This window comes from Oreochromis niloticus, linkage group LG3, assembly GCF_001858045.2.
Source record: "Oreochromis niloticus isolate F11D_XX linkage group LG3, O_niloticus_UMD_NMBU, whole genome shotgun sequence".
In the NCBI taxonomy this organism is placed as follows: Eukaryota; Metazoa; Chordata; class Actinopteri; order Cichliformes; family Cichlidae; genus Oreochromis; species Oreochromis niloticus.
Window position 1 is genome coordinate 45,478,089 of NC_031967.2, and position 22,747 is coordinate 45,500,835.

General features: G+C 40.8%; 1 protein-coding gene across 1 annotated transcript; it reads left to right on the forward strand.

Annotated features, from left to right (window-relative positions):
• The first annotated feature begins 954 nt into the window (after positions 1–954).
• On the forward strand, positions 955–18,973 carry LOC112845646 (high affinity immunoglobulin gamma Fc receptor I-like). Its single transcript, XM_025905069.1, has 7 exons — positions 955–1,012; positions 6,613–6,657; positions 6,977–7,228; positions 7,466–7,726; positions 7,818–7,973; positions 17,905–17,958; positions 18,918–18,973. Exons 1-7 carry the CDS (start codon positions 955–957, stop codon positions 18,971–18,973), a joined length of 882 nt encoding a protein of 293 aa, XP_025760854.1.
• The last annotated feature ends 3,774 nt before the right edge of the window (positions 18,974–22,747 follow it).

Below are 22,747 nucleotides of genomic sequence, written 5' to 3' on the forward strand. Positions count from 1 at the left end.
AGCTGCTCACTGTCTCCACAGCACCTCCAGAAGTCCATTATCAACTCCTTTGTTCTTGCGACGTTGAGGGTAAGATGGTTGTCTCGGCACCAGTGTGTCAGGGTGCTGACCTCCTCCCTGTAACCAGATGGTATTGAATGCTGAGCTGTAATCTACAAACAGCATTCTCACATACGTGTCTCTCTTTTCCTGCTGTGAGAGGGCAGTATGTAGTGTCAGGGCTATGGCATCATCAGTGGACCTGTTGTGGCGGTGTGCAAATTGTAGAGTGATAGGTTTGTAGCTTGAACCTATTCGCTGGAACATTGAAGGCAATGTAATTACACAGCAAGCAAGACATGAGTAGGCAACATTCTTTATGTTTCACGTGCACGGGAGAGAACTGGACAGGCGCCGTTCCTTCGCTTGACCCCAGTTGCTCTCGTCCGCTCTCCCGTAACACTGCTCTTTTATTGTGGTTACATGAATATGCATAGGTTCATTAACATATGACCTCTTATATAGGTATGCATGTGAACAAAGAATACCTTGTGTGTGTGTGTGTGTGTGTGTGTGTGTGTGTATCTGTATCTGTATCTGTGTGTGGGGGTCAAACTGTGACCCCAGGAAGACTCCCCAGAGCCGTCCATCTAAACAAAAGGCACTTAGACTAAAACAGATATAGATACGTTTATCCTACCATAAAACAATAAGACAAGGTACGACCTCTCTCATGCTCCTAAAATGTGGGTGTGAAAGTCAGAGAGCTCTGGAATGCACACAAAGCTTGCAGACTATTAAGGATCAAACCTCCTATCACTACACAATCAATTATATACTTCTAAGCATATATGAGTAAATATTTCTAAGCATAAATGGCAATAAACAATACAAATCTAACATAGAGGGTCCAGTGAGTCGGGTAGCGTAGAGCAGATGAAGTCCCTGACCAGCCTCTCGAAGCATTTGCTAACGATGGGGGTCAGGGCTACAGGTCGGCAGTCGTTCAATGTTGAGATGGTGGAGGATTTGGGTACAGGGACGGCAGTGGCCATTTTGAAGCAGGCTGGGTCTACAGACAGAGAGAGGGAAAGGTTGAAGATGTGTGTAAACACTCCAGCCAGCTGAGCATGACTTGAGGATGTGGCTGGGGATCCCGTCCGGACCAGTAGCTTTGCGTGCGTTCACCTTCCTGAAGCACTTCCGCACATCCTCCTCAGACACAGTGTGCAAACTGAAGTCATCCGCGGTGCGCACACTGTCCAGTCTCATGGTGTTCGCTGTGTCGAATCTAGTGTAGAATGCGTTTAGATCCTCACATAGATAGGCCGTGGTCTGCGGTGTGCGTGCATTCCCACCCTCATGCACACATATACAAATATTCACCCAACGTAAAGACAGACACAAATGGACATTGCCTGCACCCTGGTGACACACCTGCACCCCAGGGCCCTGCATGTGTGGGTGGGTGTGGTGGAGCGGGAAAAGGAAGGCAGTCGGTGCTGGGGAGGAAAGGAAGGGAAGGGCAAGTAGCCCCTCTCTGGGTCCAGCTCCCCCCTCTGACCCCAGTAGGCACTTGCGCCCTCTGGAACCCACCAAGGCAAGGGGGCCCAGGTCCGCCAAGCCTGGGCCCCCTTGCTGTGATTGTATTGTTATATCATCTCTTGTAAAATAGCATGTCTCCAATCATGTGTCCTTTCACTCGCTGTTGGAGAAACCCTGAAAAACAAAAGCCCAGAAATCAGGGACTTCATCTCTGTGTTATTATCCTCCTAAATGTCCTTCTAAGCATAAAAAACATAAAAGCAAAATGCAAAAAGGTTTTAAAAAAAAGGCATTCCAGAAGATATTTTCCCCGGTGCCTTGGACTAGAGGCCATTGCATGTGATGTAAACACAGAGGGATCCAAACTTCAAGTACTGGTGTTTATTCACACACATCAAAACAAACACAAGTGCTTATTTCCAAGTCAAAAACAAAAAAGTAATTTCACTGAGGGAAAAAAAAAGAAATCAGTCTACATTGTGTCGTCTCTCTGGCCACAAAATTTCGTCTGCATCACATGCAATGTCCTCTAGTCCAATGCACTGGGGAAAATATCTTGTGGAATGGCGTATCCAGGCCTGACATGATGCCTGGTCAATATCCCCACATCCCTCCTCCATTGCCTGTAAAAGGGCTATGCGTTGATGGGGATGACGGTCATAGACCTTCCAGCGCCAGGCAGAGAAGAACTCTTCAGTTGGATTCAAGAATGGTGAGCATGGGGGGAGGATGAGTACAGTGAAGAGTGGGTGATCTTTAAACCACTTGCGGACCAAAGCAGCCCTATGGAAACTAACATTGTTCCATATGATTCAATTCAATTCAATTCAATTTTATTTATATAGCGCCAAATCACAAGAAAAGTCGCCTCAAGAGCAGACCAGATGACGTATCCTGTCTGCTCTGGGCTCTGAACATTAGTGAGCATGTAATGTGTCCAGGAATGTAACAATATGTGCAGTGTTATATGGGCCCGGGGTTGCATGATGGGGAACAACACCATTTTGACTTATAGCTGCACACTGATTGATTATGGCACGGTGTCCAATAATGTTCCTGCCGTGTCTCCTTGTCTTAGTGAGGTGAAAACCAGCCTCATCCACAAAAAACTGCTCATGACCCATGGCATCTGCCTCTATCTCCATCACTTTCTAGACAAGACAAAACAAATTCAGCACAGCACTACAGTATGCACCGCCACATTCAGTACCAATGATACTATAGCTTACCTGCACATAGTCATATCGCAGCTGTTTTACACGTTCACTGTTTCTTTCAAAAGGTACTCTGTAGATTTGTAATAGCAATAATGGCATTTAATGGCCTGTCATGAAATCAGTTAATGAAACTCTGCTATATGGAAGAATATCAAACATCTTCTCAGTGGCATCAGTAGATTTCCTTCTCTCCTAACGTGCAGATGACAGTGTGTAACTTATGAAAACAAAGGGCAGAACAGGAGTACATTTGATAATATCATGTCACAGGGGGACCCCAGAACAAAAAAGAGGGGTTTCACATACATCAGTATCACAAGATAAGACCATTAAATTAAGTCCCTGCCAACATGTGCCAAGAACATAAGTTATGCTGTGAATTTTCATTGATTACACTTAATTTATAAATCCATTCAACCCACTCTCCTCTTTCTGCAAACTACCATTTTATTCCACACACGCACACAAGAAAACTATCAGCTGACTTTTTCCATTGTTCTGAAAAAACTTGTCATAAGTCCTACAGCCACTAGAGGGATTATTGTGTGTCTTATGTTGATAAGGGAAGCTGGCTCGAAGGACCGATACTGATATTTTTCTTAGAAACAAAGTCTCCACATTTAATGTGGGTTAAGACCAGATTATCTGCACTTTCACATTTGAACAAATCAATATAAATTCCTCACATGCTGCATGTCTTCTCAATGGGTTGATAGATATCATCTGACTAGTGCACAAATACAGACTATTAGTGGCAGCTTGTCAATAGTGCATTATATACATTACATAAGTAAAGTTTGCTCATGCAACATATGTGGATGTCTGCATGTACTTGTCCAAATCTGTCTTATGGTCAAATTAATGACTTTATCCATACAAGTTCTTGCGAATAATATAATTATGCATCTAGGTCAAAAACTGAGATCTACTGGGATTTTACCACACAATCCTCTATATAGATTACAGAGAATATTCCAAAAGAGGAAATTCCAGAAAGAGGCAGTTCTGTGGGAGAAAATGGTTTATTTATGTCAGAGGTCAAAAGAGAGAAGCCAGATTGCTTCAAAATAATAGGAACTCAACAGTAACTCAACAACTAGTGGCAACAACGGTGTGCAAAAGAGCAGCTCTGAAGACACAAGACATCAAACCTACAAGCAAATGGGCTACAGCAACAAAAGACGCTGCTGAACAACTTTAGACCCTTATATACTTATCCCACAGAGGTCTGAGTGATCTTCAAGTCATATTCTTACTCTCTATGAAAAAGAAAGCTAAATGTAAGTTAGTGTGCAACTATATATGCAGCCCCATATAGCATCACCGTCTACTATAGTTGTTAGATCACAGTGGAAGATTCATTTCAATTTAATTTATATAGCACCAAATCACAACAAAAGTGGCTTCAAGGTGGTTTATATTGCAAGATAAAGACCCTACAATTAAAAAAATATTGATTAAATGCAGAATTTTGTAGAAACAACGGAAAGAGGAGCATGTAGAATAAATACTCCCATTTATTCTGGGGGTGCTGGGGGCTTCCCAGAATCCAGGGTCATGTGATCCAGTTTATCATAATAGCTTTATTAAACGTTTTTAGCCTAACCTTAAATGTAGAGAGGGTGTCTGTCGCCCAAACTAGGAGCTGGTTCCCTATAAGAGGGGCCTGAAAGCTGAAGGCTTGGCCTCCCAGTATGAATTGAAAATATAAACAGTTTGTGAAAACAACATTCAAAGAAAAGCTGCAGTGAATTGGACGATTTAATTCAAACGCTGCAGTGGTCGATGAGGATGTTTTTTCAAGTGCTTGTTATATTTCACTTGCTGTTTCCTATGAAAAATGTTTATTACTATTATGTTTACTAGTTTATTACTGAAGAAAAGATGACTGATTGTTTTAGTTCTCTACAAAAAAAATATGAAGGGGATCTTCCCTCCAATCCAGTAGATGTCTGTTTAAATATTCTAGGATGTTGTTCTTATTATTGGTAGGGAAGATACACATTATGTTTTTCTTACAAAGAGTGACTTTTTTTAACATAACAAAACTTGTAACCAGATATTTTTTGCCAATCACCCACTGGCATCTCTAAAGTTCTGATTATGCACCTTTTGGACTGTTTGGATTATTAATGAGAAGACATCATGACACTTTTAAAAATTTCCAACAGCTGAGTGGAACAAAAGTGAAGTACAAGATGTGTGTGTAGCTTAAGAAAAGCAGATGTGGTCTGTCTGATAAGTCATGTAATGACTGTCGATTTAAGAGTAAGCAGCTTATTTAAGTCTAACAGTGAAACCTCTGCCTATCATCTTTGGTTTGTCTATGCAGGACACTGTGTTTAGGAAGGGGCACATTTCTTTAAGAACACAAACAGGTTACATATTGTTTATACACATTTTGGAATGAAGGATTCTATAACATTGGAATCTATTTATTCAATTCAATTCAATTTTATTTATATAGCGCCAAATCACAACAAAAGTCACCTCAAGGACTCACTAGAGGCTTCAGCTCCAGTGAACAATTGCAGATAATGATGGTGTAATAAGTGTTTGCTGTTGTCCTTTTAATCGACTTATTAATATGTGTTTCTTGTGAGCACATCCATGCAAAATTTAAAGTCGCCGTCTGTTTGATCTTCAGGAAGTCACCTTGACCATATCTGCATGGCTAAATACACTAAGTTGCTTCCATGAGATTAGATGTCTAGATATTTGTTTTAAGGAGATGTTGAACAGGTGCGCCTAATAAAATGCTCAGTGAGTGTATGGCAGTTTAAAGCTATAATAACTGTAATAAAATATAATAAAAATGAATGCCACAGAAAAACACAAGAACAGTCTGAGTATTGAGGACTGAGGACCTCACAAAGAAATCAGTAAAAACTTGAACAAAAACACTACTTACAAACATGTGAAAGAGAATTTGGAAAAGTTCTTGAGCTTAATCATATTTTTGTAAATGTAAACCTGCTGAATTTTCATGTTAAACAAAAGTAGGGTTTTTTGTTTTTGTTTTTTTCTTTTATATAAACCTGTATATGGTTAAGGTTACATGTATAATGTTACATGAACAAGTCAGGTGACCTCTTTATACTTTAAACTCAGTTAAATTTAAGTGTCCCAGTAAAATCTTTTTTTATTTCTAGTTTTGTGATGTTCAGTGTTAGACACCTCAGTTCTACAAATTTTAACTTGACCTTGGTGCTCAATGGCATCTCAGTCTCACTCTATTTTTAAGCCAGTATCATGATCCTCTTGTGCTGTACTTTATTAGGTTCAAAGTTCATTTGGTCAGTAAAAATGAGCAATAATAAATGTATATCTACTGAGAAGTGTAAACTGGCTGAGTGACAGCAGAGGGCAGAGTGGGACTGCATTTAAATGTTCACATAAAAAAATAGGGTGAATTTCTGGACAATTTTTATCTCAGGCTTAATCATTTTTTATCAGGTTAAATCCACTATGGAAGCTGTTGTTCCCCACCAGCGCAATTATCTTTGCTTTGAAGAGCTGTAGTTGCAATTTGATGACTAAATTAATACCTGTTCTTCCCCCAAACAGTCACTGCTGTGAATAGCTTGAGTCAGGATCACATCTATTAAATTATTATTGTCATAGCAGTTATGTGTCTTAGAGATACTTCTTGGTACAATTTGAATCATCAACAGAAGAAAAAATAAACAGGAACAGGAAGTACCAACCTACATTTTTTCTGTCGTATTTCAGTCTGATGCTCTCGCAGTCAGCAGCAAGACATGATGAAGGTTACAACTCTCAGGATTCGACTTTGTAAGTATTGATTCCACCAATCAAGCATACAGTTGTCACATACGTTTGATTCACAGAATTTCATTTGTCTCTTCAGTTTTGGTCTTCATGGACATACAAGCTGACTGCACTAACTTTGCTGGTGAGTTAGAAGAAATATATACAGTATATCGTTACTAACAGGAATGTTTAGATTGCTAACAATCCTGTAATACTGAGAATAATTTTAAATGACAACATGTTGTAAAATCAATTTAAAATAAACTTCCTTCAAAAGTGTTGGAGCTCTGAAACTGTTAATGATTTCCATGATGATGATTTTATTTTTTAATGGCTGACAATCTAGGAAATTTATCACTTTTTTGTTTTGTAATAGTTATGAATTTTGAAAGTTTTTCTTTTCTTCTATTAAGACGAGATAATTTATTTGATTGCCTTCTTTCTTCACATATTTCTCTCAGGTGCAGTTTTTCCTCACATTGTTCCAAACAGACTTCAGTTCTTTGAATATGAGACTGTCTCTGTACATTGCGAGGTAGATAACAACATCACTGAATGGAGAGTGAAGTGGAAATCCCATAAAATAAAGAACGCTTCCTACACATCAGCATCACCCTGCACCATTTATCCCACCTTTGAAAGTCACAGTGGAGAATACTGGTGTGAAACTGAAGATGGAATAAAAAGTGAGGCCCTGAACATCACTATTACTGGTATGTCGAGTAAATATATATATATATATATATATATATATATATATTTGATAGATAGATAGATAGATAGACAGATAGATAGAGTTTTGTTTTAAAGTGTTGGTTTATAATACAGGGCTGGACCATTTTGGTTGTTTCAACACTTAATTTTTATTATCATAGTCAGATAATAAAGTCTTTTATTAAATAATGTAATGTAAAGTAATTCATAACATATTTTTTCATCACACTTCTCAGCTGGTTCTGTAATCTTGGAAACCCCGACCCACCCTGTGAAGGAGGGAAATGAGGTGAACCTTAATTGTAAAAACAAGGAAACTCAGTCAGAACACATAACTAACTTCTACAAAGATGGTGTCTCTCTCGGGACCTGGAATCAAAGCAGCATGAACATCAAAAATGTCTCCAAGTCTGATGAAGGACTCTACAAGTGCAGCATTGATGGAGCTAGAGAATCACCAGAGAGCTGGTTAGCTGTTTTAAAACAACATCATCAAGGTGATTTAGATTTTTTTTTTTTAAAAACATTCCTATTTTGTGTCATTTGTCTTTTTTCTGTTCCACTTTAATATTTTCATGTTCTTTCCAGCACCTTACAATGAGACTGATCTTTCACATGAAGTCCCTAAAATATCACATGATGAATTCCCTAAAACACACCTTCTGCTTTGGACTGTTATCTGTGTTTTACTGGTGGATCTGTTGTTGTTGTTGGTGGGCCTGCTTCTTCAAAACAAATGTAAAGGTACAGAAACACTTTCTACCAGAAATCAGACAGATATAAATAGACTGTTCATTCATTTAATCTTGCTAAAGGTATTATTATCATGGTATTTACCAGCAGTGTTGGGCAAGTTACTTTCAAATAGTAATTCAATTATAGTTACTAGTTACTTCTTCAAAAAAGTAACTGAGTTAGTAACTGAGTTACAATATTCTAAAAGTAATTAATTACTTGGAAAAGTAACTATTGCGTTACTTAAAAAAAAAAACAAAGAACGTTTAACCCTCTGGCGTCCAGGGTATAATTGGCCATTTTTTTACTACTCTTGATTTTCTCTCCACATTTTACCTTTAAAAACTATTTGCTTTGCCTTGTTTGGTATCATTCTTTTTAGCGCAACCTCACGTGCCTGAATTTACAGTTATGTTCTCATTTTGTCATACTGTATAACCAGAATTGATCTAAAATCAGACAAAAAACATAAAATCAGAGTAGAAAAAGTTATATTTTTACTGTAACAACCATAAACATGTTTAATGAATCATATTTTATAACTTCAAATGCAAATATTAATTGTCAATTTTAAAATCCTATGCACAAGTTTTGCAAACAACAAAGTTATTTGCATCCATTTACCTTTTACCCTTTTTTTAAATAACCATTTCAAACTATTTACAGAACAATCAGCTGTTCTTCAATAAGATGCCACACAAACTATTTGTGCCACTCCAAAAATGTCTGTCTACAATAAAGGAGAACATCACAGCCTGATACCTGCAGGTCTGACAGCAGCAGGTGTATCACTGCTGTTTCTACCTGGAGACAGCAGTCGCCTCATTGTTCTGACACACAACACAAAACTATCCACAACACTACACACTAACTACACAAGACAACACATTAACTACACACTCCAAACATGCTAAACGTCACAAATCTCACATCTCAAAACTCGCTCTCTCTCTCTCTCTCTCTCTCTCTTTTCCTGCTCTCTCTCCCTCTCTCTTTCTCTCTCCCTCTTTCTCTCTCTCCCTCTCTCTTTCTCTCGCCGTCACTCCTAAAACTTCCCCTGTTTTGTTTTGTTTTTTTGCTCATAAGCAGAGAGTGCTTGCTAGCGCTAACGTGGCGAAACTATTGAGGAAAAAACGCCGCGTATATATCGTTTATCATGACTCTGGTTTTACGTGGCCTATCGACACAATTTATAAACTAGCACCTTGTTGCTTTGTCTTTAAGTGGTCATGTGATTGGCTTACCACGACTACTTTATTCTTCCTCAGTCAAACAGCAGCACTCATGCGATTGTTTTGCCCCCTGAGCTCCAGGTGTTGTGCTAGACAGTGATCGTGATTACCGTCCGTGCGGGAGCGCGCAGCTGCTTAAAGCTGTAGCGCCCAGATTACTTACAGCTACTTCCTGCAGCTGATATAAGATGCGGTGAACTGAACACAGCTTCAACTGTTTGTTGAAAAATAGTAACGGAGGTAAGTGAGGAGGTAAGTGAGGGAAGTGAGGAGGTAAGTGACGGAAGTGACGGACAAGGTAAGCGACACATGCTGTAACTGACGTCAGACGCCGGAGATTTTGGCGGAAAATTTAAGCGAATGGTAGTTTAGAACTGAACAAAGTTTCTTTAAGCTTTAGCATTACCAAATATAATAATCAATTGTCACATAACTAACAACATCTGTCCTATCATCCCTAACACCCTGGAGGACAACGGGGAGAGTTTAGACGCTCTCCAAGATTACATCGACCGCTGTTTCCAAGATTTAGTCATGAAGAAGGCCCAGAGTGCATCTTCCCCGGCCAAAATTGAGACACCGTCATCGAAGAGATGTCGCCCGGCAGACTCCCCCGGCACAACATCACCTGCCGGCAAAGACATTGCAGACATCCTGGAGTCAATCGACCAACGATTGTCCAGTTTCGATGCGAGGCTGTCCCTGGTGGAGATTTTACACCAGGAATTTAAATCTCTGCGAGAATCCCTGGAGTTCAGCCAGCAGCAAGTGGAAACGCTTGCCGCTGAAAATGCCACGCTACGGGAGTCGGTCAAATCTCTCACCGATAACGTGACCCAGCTAAACACTGAAAATAAAAAAATAAAAGAGTCAGTTATCGATCTACAAGCCCGTAGCATGCGTGACAACCTTGTATTTTCCGGTATTCCAGAATCTGCCGGAGAGGATGCAGAGGCAACGGTGAAAAGCTTCATTAAAATCCACCTGAAGCTGCCGGAGGACACCGTAAAGAACATTGCCTTCGATAGAGTGCATCGCTTGGGGGCCGTGAGGACACCGGCCGGGAGACCACGTCCTATTGTGGCCAAATTTGGCCACTTCAAACAAAAGGAACAGGTGAAAAGCCGCGGGAGGGAATTAAAAGGAACGGACTTCAGCGTGAACGACCAGTTCCCCAAAGAGATCCTGGAACGACGCAGGGTCCTCTTCCCAATCCGACGCAGCTTCATCCAGAAGGGCTCCCGCGCTGTCATCGCTGTGGACCGGCTGTACGTGGACGGACAGCTCCACCGCGACCCCGACATCACTCCGTGGCTGTATTAACTTCACACCAGATAAGAATCCGCTACACCCTTTCCCTATCCACGCACACTAACTTGCATTAACTTAACATTAACATCTGTCTAACTTACCAGTATCAAATCGGCTCATCTTAATTTCATAGCAGAATTAACACCGTCACTCTCCGTCAACGGTATGATTGGAATGTTTCCGGGTTTGTTTGTTTGTTTTTTTTGTTTTTTTTGCTATTGTTTTTCTCTCCTTCTCGTTTTTTTTTTCTCTCTTTTTCCCCCTCCTGTTTTTATGCTGCTCACCCTTGTACTTGGTTTCTTTCTTTATTTCTTTCACTGCTTCGATCACCTGCTTCCACACTCATCCACAAACTTTATTTCGACACATATGCACAGCACGATCACACACAATCATGCGCTCAACGGCAGCACATTTACATCAGACAGACAGCGCACACAGTATAGGATACACACACTTAAGTCAAGCGTACTACTCATATTAGTAAATATGCACACACATAATCAGACTCAGGGAGCATCTCGCCACGCATTTTTTCTCTCTCTCCCTCTCTTTATTTATGAACTGGTGATGTATTCTCTCCACCTGTCTAAGCCACACACACAGCATACACCCCTAGTTATACAAACATATCTATGGGTGAACTAAGATTCGTTACATGGAATGTAAATGGAGCTGGCTCCAGAGAAAAGAGGTTAAAAATATTTAACCAACTCAAAAAACTACAGGCAGATGTTGTCCTTTTACAAGAGACCCACAGACCTCTTAAAGGTTCGAATGAACTTAAAACACCTGAGTTTCCTAATGTGTTCTCAGCTTGTTATAATTCTAGACAAAGGGGAGTAGCAATTTTAATCCATAAAAATATTAATTTCACAGTACTCGATACAGTTATAGATCCAGAGGGCAGATTCTTAATCATTAAACTATCTATATGTGATAAAAAGCTATGTATTGTAAGTGTATATGGTCCAAATGTTGATGATCCCTCATTTTTTCACAGTTTTTTCAGTGCACTCTCTGAACACTTAGATGGCACACTTGTTCTTGGAGGCGACCTCAACCTTGGACTAAATGAAGAAATGGATAGGCTCAATACAGCAGGAACTCAGCGTAATTGGCAGTCCACAAATATAATCAAACAGTGTATGAGCGACTTTGGTCTTTGCGATGCATGGCGCTCCCTCCACCCCAACAGTAAGGAATATTCTTTCTTCTCACATGTTCATCACTCCTACTCTCGTCTGGATTATTTTTTGGTCAGCAGCTCACTGCTGAGTGACATTTCAGACACTGAGATTCATCCTATAGCTGTCAGCGATCATGCTCCTGTATCTTTAACACTAATGCACAAGAATAATACTACGCCAAGTAAAAACTGGAGATTTAATACTTCACTGCTTAAAGATGAAGACTTTATTAAATATTTTAAAAAAGAGTGGACTTCATATTTAGACTTTAATGACACTCCCGGAACATCAGCTTCTGTTCTATGGGAAGCAGGGAAAGCTGTGATGAGAGGTAAAATAATTTCTTTCTCATCACATAAAAAGAAAGAAGAAAACAAAAATATTCAGGAATTAGAAAAAACCATCAAATCCCTAGAAGAAGCCTACGCGTACCACCAAGATCAGGAAACATTGAACAAAATACGCAAAACAAAACTAGAATTAAATGAGATAATTGATAAAAAAACAAAATTCTTAGTACAAAGACTACGCTTACAAAATTATGAACATAGTAATAAATCCGGTCAATTTCTAGCAAACCAGCTAAAAATAAATAAAGAAAAAACAACTATATGTGCTGTTCAAGATTCATCTGGGAACACAGTATATGACCCGAACAAATAAACAACATTTTCAGGGATTTCTATAAAACGTTGTATTCACCACAAATAAACCCATCTAAAAAGGAAATTGATCAGTTTTTAGACAACATAACTCTCCCAAATTATCAGACACTCAAGCAATGGCACTAGATTCGCCACTGACACCAGGTGAACTCCAGGAAGCCCTGATAAGTATGCCCAATAATAAGGCTCCAGGCCCAGATGGCTTTCCTGCAGAATTCTACAAAGAATTCTGGACGATTCTAGCACCAGTTTTATACAGAACGTTGTTGGAAATCAAAGAAAATGGCAGACTTCCATCAAATATGAATTCTGCAAACATTAATCTCTTACTAAAACCAGGCAAAGACCCTGTATATCCCTCAAGCTATCGTCCAATATCCCTTATAAATGTAGACCTCAAAATAATCTGCAAAGCTCTCTCAAAGAGATTAGAGAAAATAACCCCCTCTTAATTCATCCTGACCAAACTGGTTTCATAAAAGGTAGGCACTCATCAACAAATACACGTAGATTACTTAATTTGATAGACTACTCATACAGTAAAAACCTTGAAACTACAATATTTTCTTTAGATGCAGAAAAAGCGTTTGACAGAGTTAACTGGAAATTTCTATTTGCAACTTTACACAAATTTGGTTTTGGATCCTCTTTCATCAACTGGTTAAAAATATTATATAATTCCCCAACAGCTTGTGTGAGAACAAATGACCAGACATCCTCCAGCTTCTGTCTCCTGAGGGGCACCAGGCAGGGATGCCCACTCTCCCCTTCACTGTTTGCAATTTTTATCGAACCACTAGCAGCAGCAATTAGACAGAATTCAGTAATTAAGGGCATAAAATGCAAGAATGTAGAACATAAAATCAGCCTTTATGCGGATGATGTGTTACTCTTTCTCCAAAATTCACAAACCAATATCTCTGGGGTGATTGAACTGATAAACTCTTTTGCAAGAATATCAGATTACTCAATTAACTGGTCAAAATCTACAGTCCTTCCGATTAATTGCTCCTTCCATAATTCCTCTTCTACTCCACTGCAATCGGGAAATATAAAATATTTAGGTATTAATGTATCTCCCAAGCTTGCAGATCTAACTAAATTAAACCATATCCCACTTTTAAAGAAGGTAGAAGGTGATCTGGCTAGGTGGAAATGTCTACCCATATCACTCATGGGAAGGGTTGCCGCTATAAAAATGATGGTATTACCAAAAATAAATTATTTATTCTCAATGATCCCAACTAAACCGCCGCAAGATTGGTTCAGATCTCTAGATTCATATATGTCCAAATTCCTTTGGAAAAATAAGCCCCCACGTATAAGCTTAAAAACACTACAAAGACCAAGGATAAAGGAGGATTAGAACTACCTAACTTTCAGCACTACTTCTTAGCCAACAGGCTTCAGTTTATCTCAGGATGGCAAAAACATACCCTCTTAGATGAACCTTGGCTAGATGTAGAACAAGCACTTTGCAATAATCTAGAGATTTCAGATCTACCATTTATCAGCTCAAACATCCAACGACATGAATGCTTCAAAAGCATCAACATCAGCTCTTCTCTGACAGCGTGGTGGGAGTTTCTGAAGTTGACAGAGTCTTCATTAATCCCATGCAAACGTACACCTATCTGGAACAACCCTGACATATTACAAAACAATAATATGATAAACTTTTCAGATTGGAGTAGTAAAGGAATCAAATACTTAGAACATATACTAGAAGGAACAGAATTTATTTCATTTGACAGACTAGTTACACAATATGGGATCAACAAGAAAAGATTTTTAGAATATCAACAAATTAAATCCATAATAAAAAAGAGATTTAAACCGGGTCAAGTTGAACTACAAACGCCACCAAGTGTGGTTCAATTTCTTACTCTTAAAACCCCCAAATTACTATCCAAAATATACAGAATGCTTTCTAAAACAGATGAATCAATATCACTTCCTATTGCAAAATGGGAAGCGGATTTATCAGTTAACTTTGACCAAAACTTCTGGTCTCAGATTTGCTTAAAAACCTTTCATCTAATTAGAAATCCCAGTCTTCAATTAATTCAATACAAAATACTACATAGAGTGCACTATACAGGCCATCGGATGTTCAAGATGGGCTTTACGTCTACCAACAACTGCTCACACTGCCAAACCAATTCACCGGACAATTATATCCACGCTCTTTGGTTCTGTCCACCAGTTCAGAAGTTTTGGCGTGAGATATGTGAAGACTTATCAAAGTGTCTGAAATGTAACATTCCAACTTCCCCTTTAGTATGTTTGTTGGGCAGCTTAGATAATGTCACTCCGGAAAAGAATATAGCCCATATGGTTTTCACTGCCCTATGCATAGCCAAGAAAACAGTCCTCATGAACTGGAAAAATAAAAATAATCTTAATTCTAACCAATATAGAAATTATCTATTAGATTACATTAGTCTTGATACAGCCTCTGCCACCACATCAGATCAATTGCTCTGGGCTCCTTTGATCAGCTCCATCACCTAGTGGGGGTGGGGGGTCTTAGTTTGGTCCCACCTTCACTGTTGTGATTGGTGTGGGGGTAGGGACGGGCTTAGGGCATCAGGGGGTTCCCCGGGAGCATCTTCCTTGGGGGGCTCAACCCGGGATAACGGTCATGGCCAATTAGGGGCTCTGTTGGCTCTTAGGTGACGGTTTCCTCGTGGCTGCGTGCAGCAGGGCTAGGGGAGGGTCTGTGCTGACGGACGTGGGTTACTGACCTGGTAGCCTGGCTGCCCCTGGGTGGGTCCGGGATGGGCGTGAGGTTCTGGGGGCACTCCGTCTCTGGGCTGGGGCCCTGGCCAAGCCTCAGGGGCTTGGGTCCTGGTTGGTGTGTTGCCGGGGTTGTGGGCGGGTGGGTGTATGGGGGCCCAGTCCTGGCGCAGGGTGCCGCCTGTGCATCGAACCACCTGGGGGGCTCTTCAACTGGTGGGGGAGGTTGTCAAATCCTGCAGGAGATTTCCTCTCTTCAGGAACTCTCTCTGCAGGAGGGGAGATACAGGAGAGGTGGAGGAAGATCTCAGCCTGGGCGTCTATTGTCTTGTGTAGTCTGGAAGATGAGTGGATGATGGGGTGGGTGCAGTTTTCTCTGTGGTGGGGTCGGGTGGACTGTCCCGGGCTCTGTGGGGCTGGGCGGCGTTGCTGCACTGGGCCCCGGTCCGGATGGGCCTGGGCCCCCCTTTCCCTGGCGGGTTGCAGAGTATGGGGGTGCCTACTGGGGTCAGCGGGGGAGCTGGCCCAGGGAGGGGTCACTTGCCCCTCCCTTCCTTCCCTCCCCATCTCCAGCTGCCTCCCTCTTCCCGCTCCACCACAATCACCCACACATGCAGGGCCTTGGGGTAGGGGTGTGTCACCAGGGTGCAGAGGAGACATCCCCCCCCTCTGTCCCCTTCTGGCTGCCTCTGCCTCAATTTTATCCCACAACTTAGACATTCACATTACTCACACTCTCATTACACATACATATAGGATCTTGGGGGTGGGCACGCTACACGGATTCCAAATTACCATCAGGGTGTACACCTCACCCCTGGCGTCGTTGCCCACCTCTCAATTTTAAATACACGTAGACATTGAGGGCTAGCAGGAGGGGCTATACGCTTACCTGCTGCTCTGGCAGGTAGCTCCATGCCCTCCTGGGTTTTAAATGCACCTTAGAACACACATACATCAACACTACATAAGAGCGGGTGGAGGGAGGTTTGGAGTCTTCCTACACCCCCGTTCTCTGCGGCCTGCTGGAGCGGGGGGGGCTAGGAGGAGGAGTTGGCCGTCCGACTGGGGTCTGGAATGTGGGGCCTCCCTGCTGCTGCGGAGTCGGGGCAGTCTGCTTCTCCCCACCGCAGGGAAAAGGGTAACATCACCTGGGTCTGGGCGCAGTTTCCCCCTCCAGGGGCAAGGGTACCTAGACCCGGGGCTTAGAGTACGCTTGGGGAGTGTGATTGTGTGTACAGCGTCTCTTTATGTCCGTCTCCACGTTGGGTGAGTGTTGAGTAATTGTATATGAGAGCATGAGGGTGGGAATAGATGTTTGTATCTGTGTGTGCCTGTTTGTCTGTGTCTTTATGTCAGGTTGGGTATCAGACGCCACCTCTCTGGGGACATCTCAGGCCCTCCAAGGTTTGGAGGCCCATCTCCCCCCACCACTTCCCCTGCCGGTGGCAGACGCCCTCAGACATCGGTGCGTTGGTGGTTCTTTGTGTCCGGGGGTGGGCGCCCAGGTACCCACCGGCTCACTCCTTGGCGGCTGCTTATCGGGGCCTGGAGCCTGGGGCTCGCTCGGGCCACTTCGGGGATGGGGTGCCCTCGGCCTCTCAGCCCGGGGCTCGGTCACTCAGGCACAGCTGGCTGCCGGCGGAGCTCACGGGCACGTCACTGCAACCCCCCCCGGCTTCTGCTCCGCGGCTGCTGAGTGACCCCTCATCTGGGACTCTCCTCAGCTCTTTCTGGGATAGTGGCACGGCTGCCCCTCTGTTGGTCTTCCTTGGTCTCTTGTGTTCTGGGGGCCTCTGGATGTCTGGAGTTTTGATCTCCTCCATACCTGCTTCATGCCCTGGAGGACGGGGCAGTGGCCCCCCACACCCTCTAGCAGATCATTACATGAAGGAACCTTTTAAAAACAAGCGCGTTCATGCTCACAGGTGCACACACGGGTGATCACACACACAAACTACACCCTTTTTGGCTCCTACCTCAAAGCACACTGTGCGCTGTCGATCCTACGTGCTGCACAATAATGTTTAATATTTAGTATTTACTGTCATATTCCCATATATCATTGTGATGTTGTTTATTACTCTCGTTTTCTTCTGCTTGCTTTCTTTTTTTCTTTCTCAACAGGTGATCCAGGTGATCGATATATGTATTTTTTGTCTGCTTATTCTGTTGGTTTTTGGTTTTTGCCCTTCTCCCCCGTCCCTCTTCTCAGCTGTTTTTCTTTCCCTCTTTCTTTCTCCCCTTTCTTTCCACCAGTCAAGTCTGTCCCGTATTCAGCAAGTCAAAATAAAATAAACAATAAAAGGTGAATCAAATGGACCATTACGGCAAGGCTGGGATGGTCCATTTGGTAAAGTAAATCCGTTGGGCATCTTTCTTCGCCTTTAGACAATAATTCTGATGGCAAAAGAACCAAACGGGACAGGTTTAATAAAAAAAAAAAAAAAAAAAAAAAAAAAAAAAAAAAGAAAAATAGTAACGGACCGCGTTACCTTGTTAGTAACTGTAACGGCGTTGTAACGATAGGAATAGTAATTAGTTAGATTACTCGTTACTGAAAAAAGTAACGCCGTTAGTAACGCCGTTACTTGTAACGCCGTTATTCCCATCACTGTTTACCAGACAAGTAAATTGTACCATTAAAAAAATGCAAGACAATGTTATGTTTTGGTTCTTTTTTTTTTTTATTTTAAGTTTTAGCTGCTCACATGTTGATTATTAGACACCAGGACATTCCCCAACCCTGCTACATTTCCCTGCTTTCTTTCTTATTGATGGATTTTTTTCTTGGGTTTTTCAGTATCAGCCTGTTTTTCATCAGTACAAGGTTCACACTCATGTGAAGACAACACAGGTGAGAAACTGCATCCTTGTCCAATAAGCAAAACAAAATAAAATAACAAAATAAAAATAAATTAAAGTCTGGATGCTCAGTCTGAGGTCACAATCATTTAAAAAATTAAATTACCCATAGGGTCACTCTCTGTAATGTCAGCCAAATCGCAAAGTTCCCACATGACTCAGTCAGAATAAGCTATTTCCTTCCACAGTAACTTTAACAGTGCATCCTGAAAGTATTCACAGTGCTTCACTTGTGGCACATTTTGTCATGTTACACCCTTATTTCAAAACTGATTAAATTAATTTTCACCTCAAAATTCTACCCCCAACATCTCATAATGACAAAGAGACAAAGTTTAATAAAAAAACAAAAACATAACAGGTTATATCTGTAGACAGGTCTTGTTTGTAGACCTCAAAAACAGGGTTGTATCCAAGCACAGATCTATAGGAAGGTACAGAAAAAAAATTCTCCAGCAATCTACAGAAACATCCTTGTTGATAACCTGCACCAGAGTGCTCTAGACCAAGTTATTGTCTGACACTCAAACTCCTGATAACGATGCCTTATATAACCATCATATTTTAACCATGATACATACTGTGTCCATGAAATGCATTCATTTTCATTTACATTTACGTTTTCATAATGCCCCCTTTTTTATTTTTAAACATTTTAGTCTCGCAGGAGGAGTACACTCAAGTGTCATATACCATTGTACAGAAAGGTAAACTCTATGAGTGAATATTTTGTGAGGGTTTTAAGAATTAAAGTACATAAATGAAAGCATGTGAGAAAACTCACATGCTTTCATAATACAAGTTTTGTATTATGTTGATAGATGGAGACAATTGAATTGTTATTGTGAGCAACCACAACTACTGCTTTGTGTGTGTATACATATTCCATAAATATATACATTTATGGAGAAAAAACAGATTTTTAATTTGATACATTTGTTTCCAACACAGAACTGAAAGTGTCCAGACAACGCATCGAGACTGTGATATATTCTTCAGTGAATTGAGGCTCATGAATCCATCCATCCTATCCTGCTTATCCATTATAGGGTCACGGGGACTGGAGCCTATGACACTGGGAGGTGGGGAACACCCTGGACAGGTCTCCAGTCTGTCGCAGACTTAACATATAGAGTCAGAAAACCATTCACACTCACATTGACACCTGTGGGGAATTTAGAAACATCAATTAACCTACTGACTGACTGAGGCCCATACATTTTTTATTTGCTGGACTTTTCTTTGCTGGACTATTAAACATTAACAGTTATTATCCTGTAAATATAGATTTTCTTCTTTTTTTGTTTCTTTTTTTCGCGGCTCGTGGGGTAAGCCGTGTGTGATTTTAATAAAGGAGAAGTGGGCGGCTTCTGATGTGAGTGAGCTTTATTTTGACAGTGATGATACAAATAGCAGTGGTGAAGGCATGTGCAGAACATAGGATGAACCAAAGTAGGAAAACTAACAGAAACAGACCTGAAACAGAGATACAGGGAAACTCAGGGAAACAACACAGGGAAATACACAGGATGACAGAGGGAAATAACACAGACGAACCAGCAATGCACACAAGAAAACACAGGGCTTAAATACACACAGGGCAATAAAAGAATGGGAGACACAGCTGGAAGAAATCAGAGCTGACAAGACTGAGGGAAGTAAAACAGAATACAATAACCTGAGACACTGACATTCAAAATAAAACAGGAAACAACACATATGCACAGACACAGACTAAGAGACACAGGCTTTACACAAAAGGAACACACTGGCAGGAAAAGATAAAATACAGAACCGAAATCCAAAGACACCTCATGGAATCAAAGATAAATAATACAAAACATGAAAACACTGGGTCACCAACCCAGGACCATGACATTGTTTTTCTTTTCATTTTTTTTTCTTTAAAATGGCACATTTACATTCTTCTGTACGTATTTTAAAATCCATATTGTCTACTTTTGTAATTTTTAAACTGTCAGCTTTTCTGTTTTTTTTCTGAAATCACTGTAATTTATAACACAACAATAATAAAGGAACAATAAGTAAATAAAGAACTCTTTTTTTAGCAGTCAGTGTCTCGTGTTGTTGGACAACACTGAAGTCACAGGAAGGTGTTTGGAGTGGACTGAAATGAAATTTGCTAAAGATTAATTCCTGTGGACCATAATCTCAGGAAATACAGAAAGTGCAGAGTCAAGGACGTTCAAGTTCTTACACAAATATTTCCTCAGGCTCAAAAAATGAGTTCTTCTATCTAAAACTACTATAATGAATGTACGTTTCAGTGGCAAAGAGCAGATTCTGCCTATTATTACACATACAAACATAGATTCATCACATCTGCCACCCACTGTCTCTATATTGGTCTCTGTCTTAGTCACATTGTTGGTGTCAGTTAAACCACCTTGTGTTACCTACTCGGTCTGTTACCACGTCTGAAGATGGTGTTCAAATAAACACAGATGCTGCTTCTTTTTAAACGCATTCACTGTGGTTAGCAACCAACATGACAGCACACTGCTGTTTTATGTTCCCATTAACATATTAAACCACTGACATCTATTAAAAACACAGCCTCACTAATGCAGCACTGTGTATCTCTGAAAACCACACGCTCAAATTAAGTTCAACTCAAGTTAACTGAAACATGAACTGACACTAAAACTTTCCATCTCGCTTATGATAGTTTAGTTAAGCATTTATATTTTAACCATTTAGAATGAAAATGAAACACTCAGTGTTCTTCCCCTCCTTCCCCCACCAGAGATGCAGCACATGAGCTTGTGTGACTTTCTTTCCTAACTGAACATGACCCAAGTAACAAGAATTTCAGATTTACTCAGTGTGATTAATCTAGTGGGTGTGATTCAATTGTGATGCTCAGTTAGTAACCTGTTATGTTGTAAACTGTTTGGATGTGCTTGTGAAATATACATAATATAGTGCTGACTGCACCTTGCAAACTTGTGGTCTCTCAGCTGATTGCACTGTTCAGTACACCCAACTAGGAGGAAATATCAGCAGTGTCTAACTCCAGCTTTTCAGTCAGATGAACCACAGGTGCACCTGACTCACACAGTCATTTATGAAATGCTCTTCCCATTTCACTGCAGCTAGCCAGTAATGAGAAACTACTTACTGATAAAGTCACACAACACAGTATGCCCGAGGGTTGTTTTTATGTTATAAAACCCATAGTTGCAGTTCGGTACAGTACAAAAATGATTCCCTTAGACTGCTTTTGAGTTGTAGTTTCTTTGTTTTCCACTGCATCACTGGTTTTGTGTTCTTATGTATTTGACAATATTTGTACCTGCCACTTGAAAAATCATTATCCCCTTATGCTCAAACCCTCTGCTGTAGCAGTAGCTTGATGTTGAAGTATGGCGACCACAAGTTACAAACATGAACCTGAATGCACACAGGCACAGGCAGACTGCAGAGAACAAAAAGCTAAATGTTTATCATAGGTGATGAAAAGTACAACAGAACAAAAAGAAAAGAATACAAAAGGAAACAGACTGACAATGGTCAAATGGAGACTAAGACAAAACCTGCATATACAAACAATATGGTGATTAGTGAAGAGGAGTCAGCTGGGGAGAAGAGCAGAAGTTGTGAATAATGAGACGGGGCAGAAAAATTGAACATTTTACACAGAAGACAAGTGACTATCACAGAAAAGCAGGTCTGAAACACATTAACATGACACAGAGAAAAGAGTAAACAAATACAAAGACAAGCCTGACTAAACACGAGCGACACAGGAAAACCTAAACACAGGCGACTTGACAGTAGAGGATGGGGAACACTGAGGGAGGAAAAACTCTAAGATAACTAAGAACTGAAGGCTAGAACAAATATTCAAATCAGCACTAGTAAGTTCAGAAACATAGAAACACTGGATCAAATGACCCAGGACCAATGACTATTTATGACTCTGTGTTGCCCCCTAGTGTTCTGACTTTGATACATATACACATTCAGTTGCCCCCATGGGATAAATAAACTTATGTCCCTTGTTGTACTCACTGTACACTTACAACTGTATAGCCACATCAGATACCACCTCAATTGTCAAGTTTGCTGACAACACTTAGGACCTGTCATGGTCATATCACATCAACATCATGGTCAAGAAAGCCCGCCAGCGTCTCTTCTTCCTCAGAAGACTTAGAGGCTTCCCTCTGCCACTGAGAGTGCTTAAGAACTTCTACTCCTGCACCATCAAGAGCATCCTGGCAGGAAGCATCTGCACCTGGTTTGGGAAGAGCAGCAAGCAGGATGTAGACAGAGCATCATTCGCTCTGATCTTCCTGACCTGCTGTCTGTCTACACCAAGCGGCGAAAGACCAAAGCCAGTAAGATTATGATGGACCTCTCCGATCCCAACAATGGACTCTTCCTAAACCTCACTGTTAATGTCTGGGAAGCGCTTGCGCTCCCTTAAGACCAGTACAGAGAGAATGAGGAGGAGCTTCTTCCCCAGGCTATTTGGGCCCTGAAGCAGGTGTAGGACTGGACTCTCATACATCACAGCACAGCACACACTCTGTTTATTTCTTAAAATTTCTTTCTTAAATTGTTTATTTGCACATTCTGTTTTTTACATTTATAATTTACCTTTAACTCTTAGTTTAGTCCTTACTGTTAGACGTTTTTTTAACTGCAATTACTATTATTATTATTTTGTTTTTTTACTGTAAATTTCAAAATTAAAATGTGTAAATTGTGTAAATTATGTAAATTTCTGTAGTGTAGTTTAATGGTCGTGCATT